Below are 16952 nucleotides of genomic sequence, written 5' to 3'. Positions count from 1 at the left end.
TGCCTGCGTGGTCATGTATTATGTCAGGACCTCTTTTGCATATGTGGGTCACTTCAGGATCGCATTCTGTTCATACTCAAAAATGATAGAAGTCGCATTTAATGTGTAGTATGAACAAGCACACAAAAAAAATTAGATTTGACCAAAAAATCTGAATTGTGCATTTAGACCTGCTGTCTGAATGTGGTATTTGATATATGAACACAATATAGTTTAAAAATATAAAGATGTAAATATGATTTATATCCTTCTGACACCCAGTAAGTAAACATTTTTGCCATTTTACATTAAATAATTGCCTTAATTGGAAACAGCATGATGCAACAGTTTTTTTCAGATGCATTTTTAATTTTTTTAAAAATATAATGTCCTTTTCAGTGGACATTATGTAATTTTTTTATTTTAAAGAAAAGCTGTGAAAGTCTTGTCCATGACAGAGGACAAAAATGCATTGCTGGGTGTCAGGAGGTTAAATATGGTATGCTTTCTTTCCATATATCAGGGCCTTGGATTTAATATTGATGATTGTCAGACTGTGATATTGCTTTTTTTTTTGCTGCCTTTTCCATCACTGAATTATTGAAGTACACCAGCTATGAAAGAGTAGCCTGCAGAATTAACTAAACATCTAATTAACATGATATTGGATTTTTGTATATTTACTAACAGAAGACTTGTGTGATATTGTGACTTCATGAGTGCTTCACCTTGGGCTTCCATATGTTAAAACAAGCAGAGTGAATTGTTATGATATAAATGTTGTGAATATGCTGCCTACACTGTGAATTGAGCCAACTATTCTACATATACTGTATTGTGCTGTAGTGTGCTGTGTGATACTGTTACATATGCTTTACCTTTAAATAAATTTCACTGAGTAAGAAGTACCTCCACGTCTGTGATCTGATGCACTACGTACATACGAACATATCAGACTAAGTCACATTTCCTTTGTACACCACATTTCCTTGTAGTTACTGTTGTGACAGGCAGTGTGCGAGTCAGGCTGCCTGTGTTCATTAGTCTGTTGCACTGGGCTGAAACCCAGCTTCATGATGAAAGCCAGCTGGTGCTGTGTGTTGGGTTTGCTCCTCATGCCCACCGAGGTGATCCTCCAAGAAGGTAAGTGTGTGACAGACAGATAGAGGAGTTTTAAAGCTATATCTCCAAAAACTGAAGCTGTCTTTAGAGAGAAGGCTGACTCATCTGTTCCTGTTTGTTTGCAGCTTCATCCTGTTTATGTCCTCTGCACAGGACAAACAGACAGAAGAACAACTTTGTGTCTATTTTACTTTTGGACTGTAATTCAAGTATATTTAGAGGTTAAATCTGTCTTTGATAGAAGTGCTTTCAATGCACTGAAACATAAACATTGCATAAGACGCTGCTTTTTTTTTTTTTTTTTTTTGCAAAACTGGAAAAGAGAGAAACCAGTACTTTACTCTCTTAAAATATATCCTATAAAACCATTATACATTAAAATAAAACATGTAACCTCCATTGCACAGATTAATTTAGTTAAATCAAAGTTAAAAATTAGAGGAAAAATACGTAAAATTCTGTCCATTTGTGAATTATTTTAATGCTGGTGTATGAATTTATACTTTAAAAAGTTCTGAAGTCAAGTTATTTTGCAGTAATAATATGCTGTGCTGTAGGGAAATCTAATTCAATGCACCATTATACTTTTACTAATACTTTTTCATTGGTTGTTACATTTCTTTGACAGCTTAAGCTACTTTTCATACTGACAATTTTACACAAACTTAAAACTTAATGGAAAGAAACCTAATATTGTCAGTCATTTTTCATGTCAAAAATATCGCAGTTCCTGCTACTTCCACGTTTTGAGTTTCTCAGCTGGGAGAATTATCAGTTTTTCTTGTTAGTTCTTTAATAATTTCAATGAATATTTAAGACAAGATCCAAATAGTGCAGGCTGTTATAAAGTTGAAGGCAGTTGAGGCAGTTATTAGGGTAGAAATGGCATTAGTGACTGTTAACAAATGACCATCTCAGAGCACAAAAACTGATGTAAACATACAGAAATATTACATATAATGTATGAGAATCAATAATGTAAATGTATAGATTATTTGTAGATTATTCAGTTTTAAACCACTGCCTGAAATTGAGGATAGTGCAATATTGTAAATTGTAATACCACTTCCGGTCACTAAACCCTTGTTTTTTTGTTTTTTTTGTCTAACTAGCTGTCATTGGTTTTTGTGGTGTAACACTGGCAAGGCTGTCAGATGTCTTCGTTCTACCATTAAGTTTACCCCTTTCACTTCTTCATGGAGTATTTACTCATCCATTACCATCCATATCACCTCTGGCTCCAAAAAACAGTATGTAATGGACATAATGTAAATGCAAGGCTTCAAAAAGATCCAAAACTGCTTCATGCACAGAACATTTTTTAAGTACATGAATGCAGGATGTTTATTTGTAGTGGATTACATTAAGATAGAGTTGTGCACTGGGGAAATGTATTATGTCACACCAATGACAAACAAGAACATCAGTCATAGTAAAAAGACAAATCTGTATATTTAAATGGTAAGAGACCAGGCCAGTAAAATGGTTAATTCTAGATGATAAGAGAAATGTGTTAATGTAATTAAGACCATAACTTCAACAAGATATCTTTCAGTGAGTGATATTAATACTTTTACTTAACACCTCTTTCACTACTGATGTTATGTATCAAATTCCTCAACTAATCTGTTCATCCGTCTCTCCCTGACAGTTTCTCAAAATCCTTTGGCCATCACAGCAGGGGTCAACTCCTCCGTCGACATCACATGCTCCACGACAATTAAAAATCCATTTGGACTAAGTCTGCAGAGGCGTTTCCAACGCAACTCTGAAAAAACAGATGTCATGTACCTGGCCTTTAAAAATGGAGAAGTTATAAAGGTGACTAAGGCTCCTGAATTTAAAGGCCGACTTCAGCACAGGCAGAGCGGGGAGGGCTGGGAGTTCACCTTGACTCTGTCTCTGCTGGGGCTGTATGACACTGACTTGTATTACTGCAGCTGGAATGAAATGGACTCACAGACCTACAGAGAAACAACATACCCTAGCAATGGCACCGTCATCATTGTAAAAGGTGAAAACCTTCAGCCATTTGTCAGAAAGAGTATTACTAAACATATATATCTGACACTTCTATTAGTAACATTTTCCCCCCGTTATTTTTCTTCACAGAAAGTTATCCTGACAAGCAATGCAATGAACACATATTAGACATCATTTTGATTGCCTTAAGTGTGACAACAGTACCTTTTGTATTAATTCTCTTCATTGGAGCACTGATTGGCAAACGGGTAAGTATTATTCCATGGAGATAATTCATAACACAAAAAAAGCAAAGAAATGCTTTGGGATTAATGTTTTGTTGATGTCCCCTACAGTTTAAAAAGAAATTCAGACCTGAAAGACCCAACAGGCCTCAGCATGTCTTTCCCCAGCAAAGATTTCAGCCGTATTCCTACTTAACAACATCAGGAAATCCAATGGACTTCAGGGGCATTTGTTAACTGCAAAACAGTTAGTTGAGGGAAAACTACCAGCTGCAGAAGACAGATCATATGAACAGATTTCACCCTTTGAGTCACCAGCTCAAGACAGCAAAGGTGTCTCAACTCTTTTTGTGTTTGCTTTGTATTTCCTTTATAGATAAATTTGTCTTTAGTTTGCAGAAAAGTGACAGAGCTACCACATCCTGGCTGATGTGTGTGTACAGGTGTGATGCATGACAACAGTTTTTGCACAGCAAGCATGTTTTTTTTTTTTTTTTCAATGTATGCAATGTAACATACGCAAGCTTGACCTGATGAGTTTTACATGTCGCTTACTGTGTAAAATAATTCCAATGTTTTCATTTGTGTGAACAATTCATTCATGTTCAGGCTTTAGAACAAAGACTATTTTCTGCCTGACATAGTGTGTGTATTAGATTTCAACTTTGTTCAGTTTTGCTGTTCCTTGGGCATGTTCACAGACAGTTTAACTGTAAATAAATCACAACCTCATCCTTAAGTTTTGACAAAAGATTCAGATGCAAATTCCTTTGTTTCTATCATTCAGTCAATCCACCACAGGTGTACTACAGGCCCAAATCATAACCTCAGAACATAATAATAATAATAATTAAAAAAAAAAAAAAGCAGAACCAGTTAGAAAAGCAGAATTAGCCTAAACTGAGTTGTGCAGTAAGTAAACATTAGTAAATAATTTAAAAATGTAAACAAATAAAAAAAAAAAAAAAATATTTATTTATATAAAAACTAAGACAGTACTACACGAGTATTACACCATTTATTAAAGCTGCAAATTTATAGAAGTAATAGCTTTTAAAGATTACAGAGGGTCATTCTGCAGAATACAAACTCATGACGGTTTTGTCTAAATCAAATGAGGTCTCTTTCCACAAATTAATTCGCACAAACCTCGAAGGTTCATTCACTTTCTCAACCAGACACATTAACGTTTACGCAATTCAAGTGGAACCTTCCAACCAAAGTTTCGCTTTTACACGGACTACAATTACGGTGGCACACAAGGTACAATGTCTATTTTGATTATGAAAACCATACTGTACTATTTCATTAAGATGTAAATTATAAAATACATCAGGAACGCGCTTAGAAAACAGGCTAACTGCTCGCTGTCACTAACCCATAGTGTGTTGAAACATCCCAGAGGAGATAAACGATCTTTTCACCTTGGCTTTTCAACTTGAAGCTCGAAGCCGAGGTTGTGATGTGGAGCTAGTTCTCAGACATCAGGGAAACAACAACTGGATACGACGTTTTAAGATCTGTTCAAAGTCAAAGAGCTTGTTGGAGTCAGGAAAGACGATGACCGGCCATAAACTGATGTTTAAAGGATTGAAGTTGTGGAGTTCCGGTAGAGCCACTTGGATAAATCGAGTTCATGAAGGTGAGGCTGCGAGAAACTAAATCCTAAAAAAAAAACCCAGTACGCAATGTTCTTCACTCTCTATTCAGCAACAGTAGATTTAGGCGAAGGAAAAGGCCAAATCTTTGAATGAATATTATGACAAACAATAAATATTCGTAATACTAATCTAATCAACCTGGACAGAAGTAAGACTGTAATGAACAGCAGTACCTGAACTACTCATGGGAGAAGGTTGCGCCTGAGCATTTCATGTATTCTGTGACATGCTTGAATTTAGGGCAGGAAGATACTGACAAAAATTTAATTGCAATACATTTCATATCAGTCAATAATGCTAATTATATCAGTATATATTTTTTTTAGTTTAAAAGCTGATTTTTGGTCTTGAGTGAAAGTTGAAGACAACAGAGTTTTGGTCAAATTATTTGTAAAAGACAAAAGACCAAAAACCAAAATAATAACATCAATAGGGTGTTTTTCAAACTATTGGTATTGGCAAAGCTTGATGTTGATACATAACATTTGGCTTCTACACTGGAAATATTAGCTTTGTGGGAAAATAATAGTTCAAACAAACTTTAAAACTTTGTTTCTATTGTTTAAAAGCAGCAAAATTGTGTTCAATAGCTGATATGACAGTAAGTGGAAAAAGATGTAAAAAGAATAAGTGAAAGTGCACTATATACTAAAACACTGATCAAATCTGCTAGAGAATGAATTTGGTGTTTGTATGAGTGTTTATAGATCCACCTTTGGGAAAGGTAGGCATTACTGAAGACAGAAGACTAATGTTATTATTGGTATTTTACATGGTGCTTCATTGGTTTTATTGGAGGGCATGCATTCCTGCTGTGTTATGTTAATGATGCCCAGACCTTCATGTCTTGTTCAGTTCCTCATAGGCTCTGTTGTTCTTCTGTGATCATCTCCGTTTACTCTGCAGGTGTGATTGTACGTGGAAGTGGAAAGGCTTTTTTTGCCTCTTGTAATCCGAAGATTTGTGTAGTGGGGAGTGGTCCTGCAGGATTCTACACAGCACAGCATTTGATCAAGGTATGGTTCTGCTAATGATGGAGAAAGAACATTTGTGTGTATGTTGATGGTGTGATGATGAGATCTGTCCTTGGTCCCTTAAAGCTCTGGATGTTATGGGGCTATCTTGGTTGACACTCCTCTTCAACATTACGTGGAGGACAGGGATTGTACCACTGGATTGGCAGACCGGGGTGGTGGTTCCCCTTTTTAAGAAGGGGGACCTGAGGGTGTGTTCCATCTATAAGGGGATCCCACTCTATAGCCTCCCTGGGAAGGTTTATGCAAAGGTACTGGAGAGGAAAGTTGGATGGATAGTGTAAAATGTGAAGCTAATGCAACAGAACCTGTGCTTAGATTGCATGAGTTAAATCTTCACAGGTTATAATTATATCATTCATTAATTTTCAGCTCCTTTGGTTACAGATGCCTTAATAAAACTAAACTAAAGAACATGTACTTTTACTACAGCTGACCTACATAATAACCATCTTTTGTTAGAACAGCTGGATTCTCTCAGCATTAAGACTGTTTTACCAAAACATATTAAACTGAAGATAAAGGGACTTATACAGTAAAATATATCATTGACCCAACATAAGAACAAGCCTCTAACCACTGTCATTTGTCAAACTACATGGATTTTTCAGGTGAATTACTGTTGCAGAACATGACGGTGTTTCTGCAGTCACTACAGAGCCTGTTTATGTCCATATGGGTCATATCTGATGCTGCTGAAAAGCTGAGAAAATGCATTTTTCCAAAGCTATTTATAAGTAACGACAGGCCTAGTAGTTCAATAGTTGGTGCACATTTTAAATCAGTAGCTGCTTTTGCTCGTCAGCAGCTGTTCAGGGCTTCAAGAGTTAATAAGAGACAGAAACAAGTATGCATGCCGATTATAACTCTGCAAAACCGCAAAGTTAAAGGTGGACCTAGTCTTTTGCACCACTGTATGTAGTGCAAAATCTACAAAAGGGAGAAAACATGTACATAATGCAGACGTTAAGGAGTGGTCAGGTCCTGGATTGGACAGCAGCCAGTGCTTCAACATAATCAGCAGTGATCTGAATGTGTTTCAACAGTCTGGTAAAAGCAAACAATGAGCGACATTTCAGTTACAATAATAACCTGAATATAAAACACAGTTCTTGAGTATGATCTGCTGAACTGTGTTCAAAGCTGTTGTAAACACTGTCACTGCATTACATATTTTCCTGAGCTAAAAGAATTGTTACACGTAATTGATTCTACTTTTATTATGATATACTGCATGAACTAGATGAGTTGCACTGAGGAAAGAGGAGGAAGACTTCAGAGCCCTGTGCCTTTCAGAAACTTGAGCTAAAACTTTCCATGTGAAGTGGAATGGACTACATGGAGGCAAAGACATATCAGCTGACACTATGTGAATGTGAATTGTGTATAATGTTTGTCAGGGGAGTGCAGAATAAGGCAGCGCCTCTCATTTTCTATGCTCATTGCATTAACATTAATAGCATGCATTTCCATTGTGACTGGTTAAAAACTGAGGACAGGTTTACTGCTGCACTTCTGCCACATGGATAGTTTTACAACCCAGACTCTTATCCATTAGAATATGATTTACAGTCTCAGACAAGGGATCTGTTTTAATTCCAAAGGCAAACATAATTTCCTCAAATGCACAGTAGTATATAATAATAAAAGCAGGGAATCCTTAGCAACTATTTTTGATTATATTAATAAGTAGATACATCTTTAGAAAGCAAATTAGGAACTTCCTTAAAACAGAACATATGTCCTATACAAAGTCCTATACATCCTACATATATCATGTTTCAAGGAAGTTCCTTATTTGCTCTCTAAAAATAATGTGTAATATCTCTTTGCACTGACTGCAACATGTAATAGATTGTTTATGTATAGGAATGGACCCTAGTGTCTAATGACCTTAAATGCATTAATTTGAGTGTCTGATACTTGCATTTATGGAGAATGTTTTGTTTCTGTGTATGTGTGTAGAAGTAGACTACAGGAAGAGTAAGGCACAGCCAATGGGGATCCTAATAAACAATAACAAAATGGCAAAATTAATAGTTTAGTTTAATCTCAGTGAATACAGTTTAATAGTAAAATACTGTCTCTTGTTGTACCAGAATATGTCAAATTAGTAGATGACAGATTTCTGAACATTTGTATTGTGCTGTGTCAGGAACCAAGCAGGGATAGGGTGAATTTAAGTGTCATAATTAGGCATTTTTTATTCAAAGATTGCTTACAGAGCCAAAATTGTAATAACTAGGCCTATAAAAGAAGTCACTGCAACTAATCATATAGGTTTTAATTGAACAAACTGACCTACCTCAGTGACACAAGAGGGAACATGTATAGTAATGAGATGTATAGAAACAAGATGGACGTTACCCATAACTAAATACAAAGCAAACCCTAACTAAAACTAAATCTAGCCATTATGCCATAGTCCATGGTTCAGCCTGATGAGCTGGTCCCAGTGTTTAACATCATTCTTTAGCCACATCAGCTAAACCAGGAAGAACCCTCCTACATGCTACAACTAGTAACTTAAAAACAAAGAAAAAAAAAAAGATTAATATGACACAAGTTCATGTAACAAACAATTACCATACAGCGTACACTCCTTATAAACAGCGTATGGTTAAAATAAACAAATACTAACTTGAGTAAACTCAAATTAAATGCTTGATTATGAATATATGAAAATAATTAACTACAAATTAAATTACCCTTTTGGTGTAACAGACAGATGAGGTAGGAGAGCGCATTGTTTACTTTGGCAAAAAAAAGTTTTCTAACTGCCTATGAGATCTTGCAACATCTTTGACAACAAATATCGAAACTGTCAAGTGGGTGTTAACAGATTGAGCTGATTGAATTTCCTTGTTTCATTGATGCATTTCATTGTTACATGCTTTCACTTCCTCCAGGCTTACACACCTGTTGTGTCACCAGTGACCTTTACTCTTCTAAGGGCAAGAAGTTCAATTGTGTGTTGTTTATTATCTAGAAAATGTTAAATTCGGAATGTTTTTTACTTCATTATGTGGGACTTTATAAGTATATGTCACCTTATCAGCAGTGTAGAAAGGACTTCAGTGTCATAAGTAAAACATACACCACCAGTGTTTTACATTTCCTCTGTCTGTTTAATCATAAGAGTCGTTTACATGTTGTGTCTTTCTCTGCTTTTTCTTCCTTCCAGGCTCGTCAGGATGCTGAAGTGGACATTTATGAACGACTTCCTGTCCCCTTTGGTCTGGTCAGGTTTGGGGTGGCACCGGATCATCCAGAAGTCAAGGTCTTGAATCCTAAAAAGATGAATTAGAGGTGTTAAAAAAAAGAAAGAACTGTAATATTCCTGAGAACTACTTTTATGGTGAATGCCAAATGATTTTTTATGCATATTTAACCATTCCTAAGTGATCCATCACCATTTATAACAATATTGTCCTCTGCATTTGACATTTTCAGTGAAATTTCTTGTATGTAATTTACTGAACTTATAAATAGGGCTCAGAGTAAAGGTTATCTTATAAAAACAGAGAAAACTGAAGAAAAAGGGACATTTTTAGCCACATACTGTATGTCATACACTGAACATAAAAAATAAGCATCTACAAACACTGTCATTGGTCAAACTATATGGGTTTTACTGGTGAACATACGCAGCCTCTGAACATCTAGATCAGACACAGATGTGGCAGAAACCCTGAGAAACTGCATTTTACGTTAATTATTGACATGTATTGATAGGATTAGTGGTTCAAAATTCACTAGACATTTTAGATCAGTAGATGTTTTTGTTCATCTGAGGCTGGTTTAGTAATTTAAGTGGTCGTGGCTCTAGTACAATTTAGTAATTTGAGCTTGATATTTATTTTGGTAAGCTTGCTGCAAGAGTGAACATCTGAGGATGTGTTTGTATGTATGTGTATGTATGTGTTGTATGTGGACAAACAGTTAGCCATAACATCAGACAATACTCACAATGAAAGATTTATTCAAAAAGACACAATCAAATCAAAAATGAGAATCAACTGTTACAATGAAAGCGAACTGGTCACTCAAGCCATGTGTACACAAGTCAGTATATGTGCAACAAAGTGAAAGGAGACAAATACATGAGTCAGTGCAAGTGACAAAAAGAAAGTCTACCTGGAACCAGTCTGTTGAGTTTGTCTTTGTCGATAAAGATCATAGTTTTGTTCTTCTGAAATGAAACAAAAAAAAATAACTGTTAACTCCAGCTTCTCATTCATATTATAGGTTAAAAGTAAAACCCTGGGAACAGTCACTGTGCCCTATGACATCCATTCATACTCTAAGTAAAAATCTCATGTTAATACCACCTATACTTTTAAACAGTGTCATTTTATCCCAAATATATCTGAACTCAACAACCAGGTCCAGCACCTATGGGAGCAGAGTATTATTACCACCTGTCTAATATTATGTAGGTTACCCTTTTCCACAAAAACAGCTCTGACCTGAGGCCTAGACTCCACCAGACCTCTGAAGGTGTGCTTTGGTATCTGGACCAAGTTTTGGAAGGAGAGAGGTGGAGGCTCCATGGGTCGGATTTATTTATCCAACACCTCCCATAGATGCTCAGTTGTCCTGAGACTGGGATGTCCTTCCTTAGTTCATTTTTAGTCGGTACTAACCATTGCAGACCAGGGACATCCAACAAGACCAGAAGTTGTGGAGATACTCTGACCCAGTCATGACCGTTACGATATGGACATGGTCAAAGTCACTCAGTTCCTTACGTTGTCCTTTTTTCCTAATATATCCAACCCAGTGAAAGGTCCCAATATAATAAAATAATCAATATTATTACCACTTCAGCTGTCAGTGGTCAGAAAGTTACAGCTGAGTGGTGTATGTTCATATACAGGGTGGGGAAGCAAAATTTACAATGAACATTTAGTTGTTTTTTCTCAGCAGGCACTACATCAGTTGTTTTGAAACCAAACATATATTGATGTCATAATCATACCTAACACTATTATCCATATCTTTTCAGAAACTTTTGCCCATATGAGTAATCAGGAAAGCAAACGTCAAAGAGTGTGTGATTTGCTGAATGCACTCGTCACAGCAAAGGAGATTTCAAAAATAGTTGGAGTGTCCATAAAGACTGTTTATAATGTAAAGAAGAGAATGACTATGAGCAAAACTATTATGAGAAAGTCTGGAAGATACTATTAAAGAAGAATGGGAGAAGTTGTCACCCGAATATTTGAGGAACACTTGCGCAAGTTTCAGGAAGCGTGTGAAGGCAGTTATTGAGAAAGAAGGAGGACACAAAGAATAAAAACATTTTCTATTATGAAAATTTTCTTGTGGCAAATAAATTCTCATGACTTTCAATAAGATAATTGGTCATACACTGTCTTTCAATCCCTGCCTCAAAATATTGTAAATTTTGCTTCCCCACCCTGTACAACAGGGGTATTCAAATACGGTCCTTGAGGGCCGGTATCCTGCGTGTTTTAGATATTCCCCTCTTCCAGCACACCTGGTTCAATTAATGATCAGCTCATCATCAAGCTCTGCAGAAGCCTGATAATGATGTGATGACTTCCATATACAATGTAAAAACTCCTTGTTATCCACAGCATCCCGGATGGCCAATTCAACCCAGTTTTTCAATTCTGTTGCATTTATAAAGTTCACTATTGCCCCTCCTGAGACGACAGTCGACTCATTTAGGCTTGTTTACCTGATGTTAGAGTAACACTTTGATTAGAAAAGGAAAACATTAGTACCTGGTCTAGCACGCTGAAATTAACAACCGATGTTTTTTTTTTTTGTTTTGTTTTGTTTTTTTGTTTTTTTAAGCTAGCTGGCTAATGTCCACTAATGAAATATTTCTTATCAATAACCTTCCAAAAGGCAGCACTGTTTATCCATTTGGATTGAAATTGTGTTGTCAGTACTGTGTACTGTGAGTACAAAAGTCACAGTTTGCAGTTACATCTGTGTTTTTCTTCTTTTGAGAGGTGACGAAGCAGGTTGATGGAGAGTCTAGTGTCAGCCATGAAGTTGGAAAAGCCTTTTTTGGCATCCCATGACTAAAAACTATGGACAGGACACAATAACAAATGAGTTTCAGGAGGGGAGCTTGAGCTGAGATGGCTATTTTGATCCGTTGTCTATTATTTTTTTTAACCTTCTCAGAATGTCATCAATACATTTACACAGACGGCCAAACAATCACGCTGCAGTTTCTACGGCAATGTAAACGTAGGGAAGGATGTGAGCATTGAAGAGCTGCAGCAAGCCTACCATGCTGTCGTACTGGTAAGAACTTGAAAATAAAAACTTTTGAATCAATCTGTACATTTCCCTTTAAAGTTAACTGATACACTGATTTTTACATTTAACGGTAGAGTTATGGCGCTGAGGGGAACAGGACTATGGGAGTACCAGGTGAACAACTAGCGGGTGTGTACTCAGCCCAAAATTTTGTAGGTTGGTACAATGGTCTACCAAGCTGTCAGGAGGTACGTTTTACTCTCACACACCAAATAACCATTTCTTTGCACCTAAGCAGATCTGTCTTCCTTTTCACATATTTTTACTGTCTATTTCCTGTCACATCTCATTTTCTCTGTATCATCTTTATATTCAGTTGAACCCAGACCTGAGTTGTGAGACGGCTGTCATTCTTGGACAGGGTAATGTTGCCTTGGACATAGCACGCATTTTACTGTCTCCTGTGGACATTTTAAAGGTAAGAAATGCACTTCTATGACAGACATGTTGTGAGGTAAAAATGTCATAAATGATTGTGACCCCTGACCCCATGTGTTGAATGAAAGCTGGTATAAAACATCAGAAAAGTTAATGCATAAATGTCATATTGTTTGAAGAAAATAGTTAAAGGCATGTTAAGAGCGAAGGGAGGTCACACTAAATAATACCACTTTGGTTTATGGAAGCTGTTTTTACCCTGAAACTTTAATTTTTATTGCTGTATATACTTCACATATATCCACATTATATGTTAGTATGGACACTTAGAAATGCATGTGTGATTATTGTAACTTTACTAAACCAGCAATCTCAATGTTGGCCTAGAACTGTATACAGTCGTATGTACCAAGAAACTGAATGCACGTATCATCTGTACTAGGACCAACTAGCATTTCAATCTGATTAAAATAGATGAAAAATGTGATTTTAAACAGAATAACCTATCTAAATATATGATCCTATGTTTAAAAAATGTGATCAGCAGCTACACTGCAAGACTGTAAAATTGCTTTAAAAAAATAATGGTGATCAACTGTGTTTATATGCACTTTGTTTTTTTTTTTTTTAACATATTATAAAAACAGAAACTTCATGGAACCAGCATCTCAACTGTAATAAGTTATCTGCCAAGTTCAAAACAGTTTGACTTAAATTAGCTGAGAAAATAGATTTATATATCTGAGATCAATCAGCATTCTAATTCAAAGGTGATGAGATTCAGAAACCGAGTTGAGTATTTACCTTGGCATGTCAGGCAGTTACCTGATTAAGTGATAAAGACTACTTAACAAGTAAATGCAATTCATTCAGTGTGGTGGTACTTTCTCTAGTGTGCAGTGATGTATTTGTTTTGGAAATAAAAGATGAAGAATTGGTTTTGCAGTTTGATAAGCAGTAGGCGCTGAGATTGACAGAAAAAAGAAAAGAGCACTTCGTGTACAAAATTCACAACAGCAATTCAGAAAAAAATTCAACTGAAAAAAGGTCACCACCCGCTGACACAAATGGATCACCCTTATGAAACTGACTACACTCTTTATCCCCAGATGTGGTAATTTTTTCTGCAGTAAAACTATGCAGTATAAAACCCTAAACAGTAGTGGCACGGATGAAACTCTTACTCCATAATTCTGTAATGGGTATGGTGGAACTTGCACTAGTATATTTTTCGGTGTTTTTATTTTAACTTCCCTTATGGATCACAATACAACATCTACAACTAATAGTAAAAATTCCCCTTTGCGCCTTTCAGGAGTCATGACGAGTTTTACAGTGTGAATAATCACATCACATCACAATCATGAAACCAAAAAAATCTTCCATCAATGTCAGTGCTTCAACTTCTGATGACATCTAATAGTTACTCACAGGTTTCCACTGATTAATAAAAGAGTTTTTGCCTGCCAAAACATCCACTGAAGCCTTAAGGTTTAAATCCTCTTTGAACTGTGTGTCTTTTGTGTCTACAGAAGACTGACATCACCCAACCTACCCTGGAGGCTCTGGAACGCAGCCAGATCCGCAACGTATTAATTATAGGTCGAAGAGGTCCCTTGCAAATTGCGTGCACAATCAAGGTGCGTAGCGTGGAAAAAATACTTTTTGGTTTTACTGTGAAACTGTCAGTGGCTCTCGAAACAGAAAGAATAGTGTTTCAGCTTGTTTTACTTGCACCCCACCAACCCAGATATTTTTACCACGTGACCTCGATTAAACCACAGTGGAGCATGTAGAATAAACCACATAAACTTCCGCATGTGACCATATTATGGAAATCTTAATAAGGTCATGCCTTACATGAAGGAAGAGAAGACACTACAGTAGCAGATACATTGCAGTTTAAAGACCAGCTTTGGGTTTCACTGGTGACTCTGCTTTATAGTCCATACACCATTTCCTGTACAGTTAGGGATACTGTTTAAGGATTTTTTTTTTCCCCAAGTGTGCTCATTTCTGACTGAAATGTTAAAAACAGTGATTTACAAACTCTTCTCAGATGCATCTCCTCCTCTCTTAGAGATAAACCCAAGAACCATTTCATCTTTTTTACATGTTGATGACATGATGGTCATGATGTGAACTGCAGTGAGCATCCTGCTTCTCACACACAAACTCATTTGTGTTGTGTTGGAGTCGTGCTGTTAAGTGAGCTAGGTTGGTTGTTGAAGTTACTTGACTCCATTTCTAAGATAACGATCGCTAGCGTTGCACATTGTTGCTACTGTAGAGGAGCAAAAAAAGAGGCCGCAGTGTTGCTGTGATAATGCCACGCAACGCTTGTAGCTACTATTGTACTATTAAAATAATGGAACCACAACCAAGTAACTTTATATTTTTTGGTCCTCATTATCTTCTTCTTGATTGTGTGTTTTTAATGTTCTTTCATGCATTTATTGTTTAATGTTAAATAGGGTATTTAGTAGAGACTGGTTAAACAGTTAAAGATCAGTAGGCTATAAATACATTTGGATTAAAAACTAGACAAGAGAACAGGTTTGTTGCTGTTTTAAAAGCAGTGAAAATGGCAGCAAATGTTAAATGATTAGGCTGGAGGTTGCAGAGTTTTGTTTTTGTTTTCCTCCTTTCACAGAAGAAGTTATCTGAGGAATAAATTAAATTAGTAAATCTTTACTATTGCAGTCATATGCAGTGATCCTGTAGTAGTTTGTTAACAAAGACCTGGTTGAGTCACTTGATTTACCAATAACATTTAACTCTTCAGCTAAAACCAGTCTGATCACCTAGCTGCTCCTCTTTATTCCTCCAACATGAAGTCAAGTTTTAATGTATGTCATCTTTCTATACCATCCTCTTCTACAGGAGCTGAGAGAGATGGTGAACCTGCCAGACACTAGACCAGAGATGGTGGCAGCTGATTTCAACGGTGTTGCAGAGGCTCTTAAAGGTATGAGATGACTGTCTCTTATGTTTTTGTTTTTTTGTTTCTTCAAAGGTCACATTTCCTATTTGCTGCCACTTCAGTTCCGCTCATCAAGGTACATGAGATAAATGTACTGTTTTGAAAGTACATGTTCAGAAGAAACACATCTTTTATACAGCACAGATGCTCACAGGGATGGAAAAAAAGGCTGTGGTTAACCGCTGCAAGGTTTTCTACTGAGACCTATGGGCCTCCTACAGTCAGGCAAATGGAAACTGTATTTATGAAGAGATAGAGCTGCTGCAAAATGCTGTTCTGTTGGTGTAAGAATTAGGAAGGACATTATTTCTTTGCAGCCTGTTGACTTTTGACCTCTTTCCCATCCATCGTGTGACGTGGCACTGGGTTGACACATACTGCGAGTGTGCTCAGGGTTATACTGACTCTGTTCATGGCTAATTTTGAGAACCTTGACTTATCTCAACACATCGTGTACAGGGCTCAAGTGTGTCGACTGTTCTCTGCAGCTAAACCTAATTGTCAGTGATAATATTAGAGCAGTGTCAGCAGGTTTGTGGCTACAGAGGCAGGAAATTCGTGAAGACACCGTGAACAAACAGCAAAACAGCACAGCAGAGTACTTGTAAAAATGTTAGTCTTTCACAAATGCACTCAGAGCTGGGGATGCAAGGTCTAAATTTACAGTATCATTGAGTAGAATAAAAATGAGCTGACATGTTTGCTGTGTCTGTATGTGGGCCCTGATTTGTTTTTAATCAATAATATTTCCACATATACACACATTTTCTGTGAATCTAACTCAAAACATAAGGAATAATTTGCCTTGATCTAAACTTAATCCAAAAATCATTAAATAGTTAGTTAGATTTTACTGACTCTATAATATGTAAGATTTTATTAATAAAATATCTAATACTGACTAGGTTTGGCTGTGTTACATAGTTTTAACTTGTGTATTTGCATTTTATGAAATGGGACCAACAGTGCTGAAATCCAGAGAAATGTATGAAGGAGCTTCAAAAAGTTCATGGAAAAAGAACACATCTTTGACAGGGTTTAAATGGCGTGGCCCTCATTTTTACACAGATGGACTTAAAGGCTAGTATCAACACTTGCAGAAGTATATTGACCTAGATGGAGCATATGTTGAAAAATTACAACTGCAACTTCCAACTGTCTTTTTTGCCCCCTTGTATAATTTCACTCAGGTCTGTAATAACATTTACTCCACATAAATGAATAAAAATTAATAGAAACAAAATGTTAAACTATAATGTAAATAGTTTTACTATTACTCAAATCA

General features: G+C 36.4%; 1 protein-coding gene across 3 annotated transcripts in view; it reads left to right on the top strand.

The window, feature by feature from the left end:
- The first annotated feature begins 75 nt into the window (after window positions 1-75).
- fdxr (ferredoxin reductase) overlaps window positions 76-16952 on the top strand; it is a 21903-nt gene continuing 5026 nt past the window's right edge. Inside the window, exons 1-11 of one of the 3 annotated variants that reach the window (XM_030121408.1) lie at window positions 76-1122; window positions 2753-3115; window positions 3214-3332; window positions 3420-4950; window positions 5876-5985; window positions 9188-9283; window positions 12169-12291; window positions 12381-12494; window positions 12623-12724; window positions 14217-14324; window positions 15568-15652. In XM_030121408.1, coding sequence (XP_029977268.1) covers window positions 4869-4950; window positions 5876-5985; window positions 9188-9283; window positions 12169-12291; window positions 12381-12494; window positions 12623-12724; window positions 14217-14324; window positions 15568-15652 — 820 coding nt within the window. In that variant the 5' untranslated portion in view covers window positions 76-1122; window positions 2753-3115; window positions 3214-3332; window positions 3420-4868. Of the gene's footprint in view, window positions 1123-1433; window positions 2352-2381; window positions 3116-3213; window positions 3333-3419; window positions 4951-5875; window positions 5986-9187; window positions 9284-12168; window positions 12292-12380; window positions 12495-12622; window positions 12725-14216; window positions 14325-15567; window positions 15653-16952 lie in introns of those variants that run through there. The other 2 variants (XM_030121410.1, XM_030121409.1) reach the window with 2 other exon arrangements.

The sequence above is a fragment of the Sphaeramia orbicularis genome, chromosome 19, assembly GCF_902148855.1.
Source record: "Sphaeramia orbicularis chromosome 19, fSphaOr1.1, whole genome shotgun sequence".
Classification (NCBI taxonomy): Eukaryota; Metazoa; Chordata; class Actinopteri; order Kurtiformes; family Apogonidae; genus Sphaeramia; species Sphaeramia orbicularis.
Note: the sequence above shows the minus strand (reverse complement) of the source record. Positions and strands in the feature narration are given on the sequence as shown.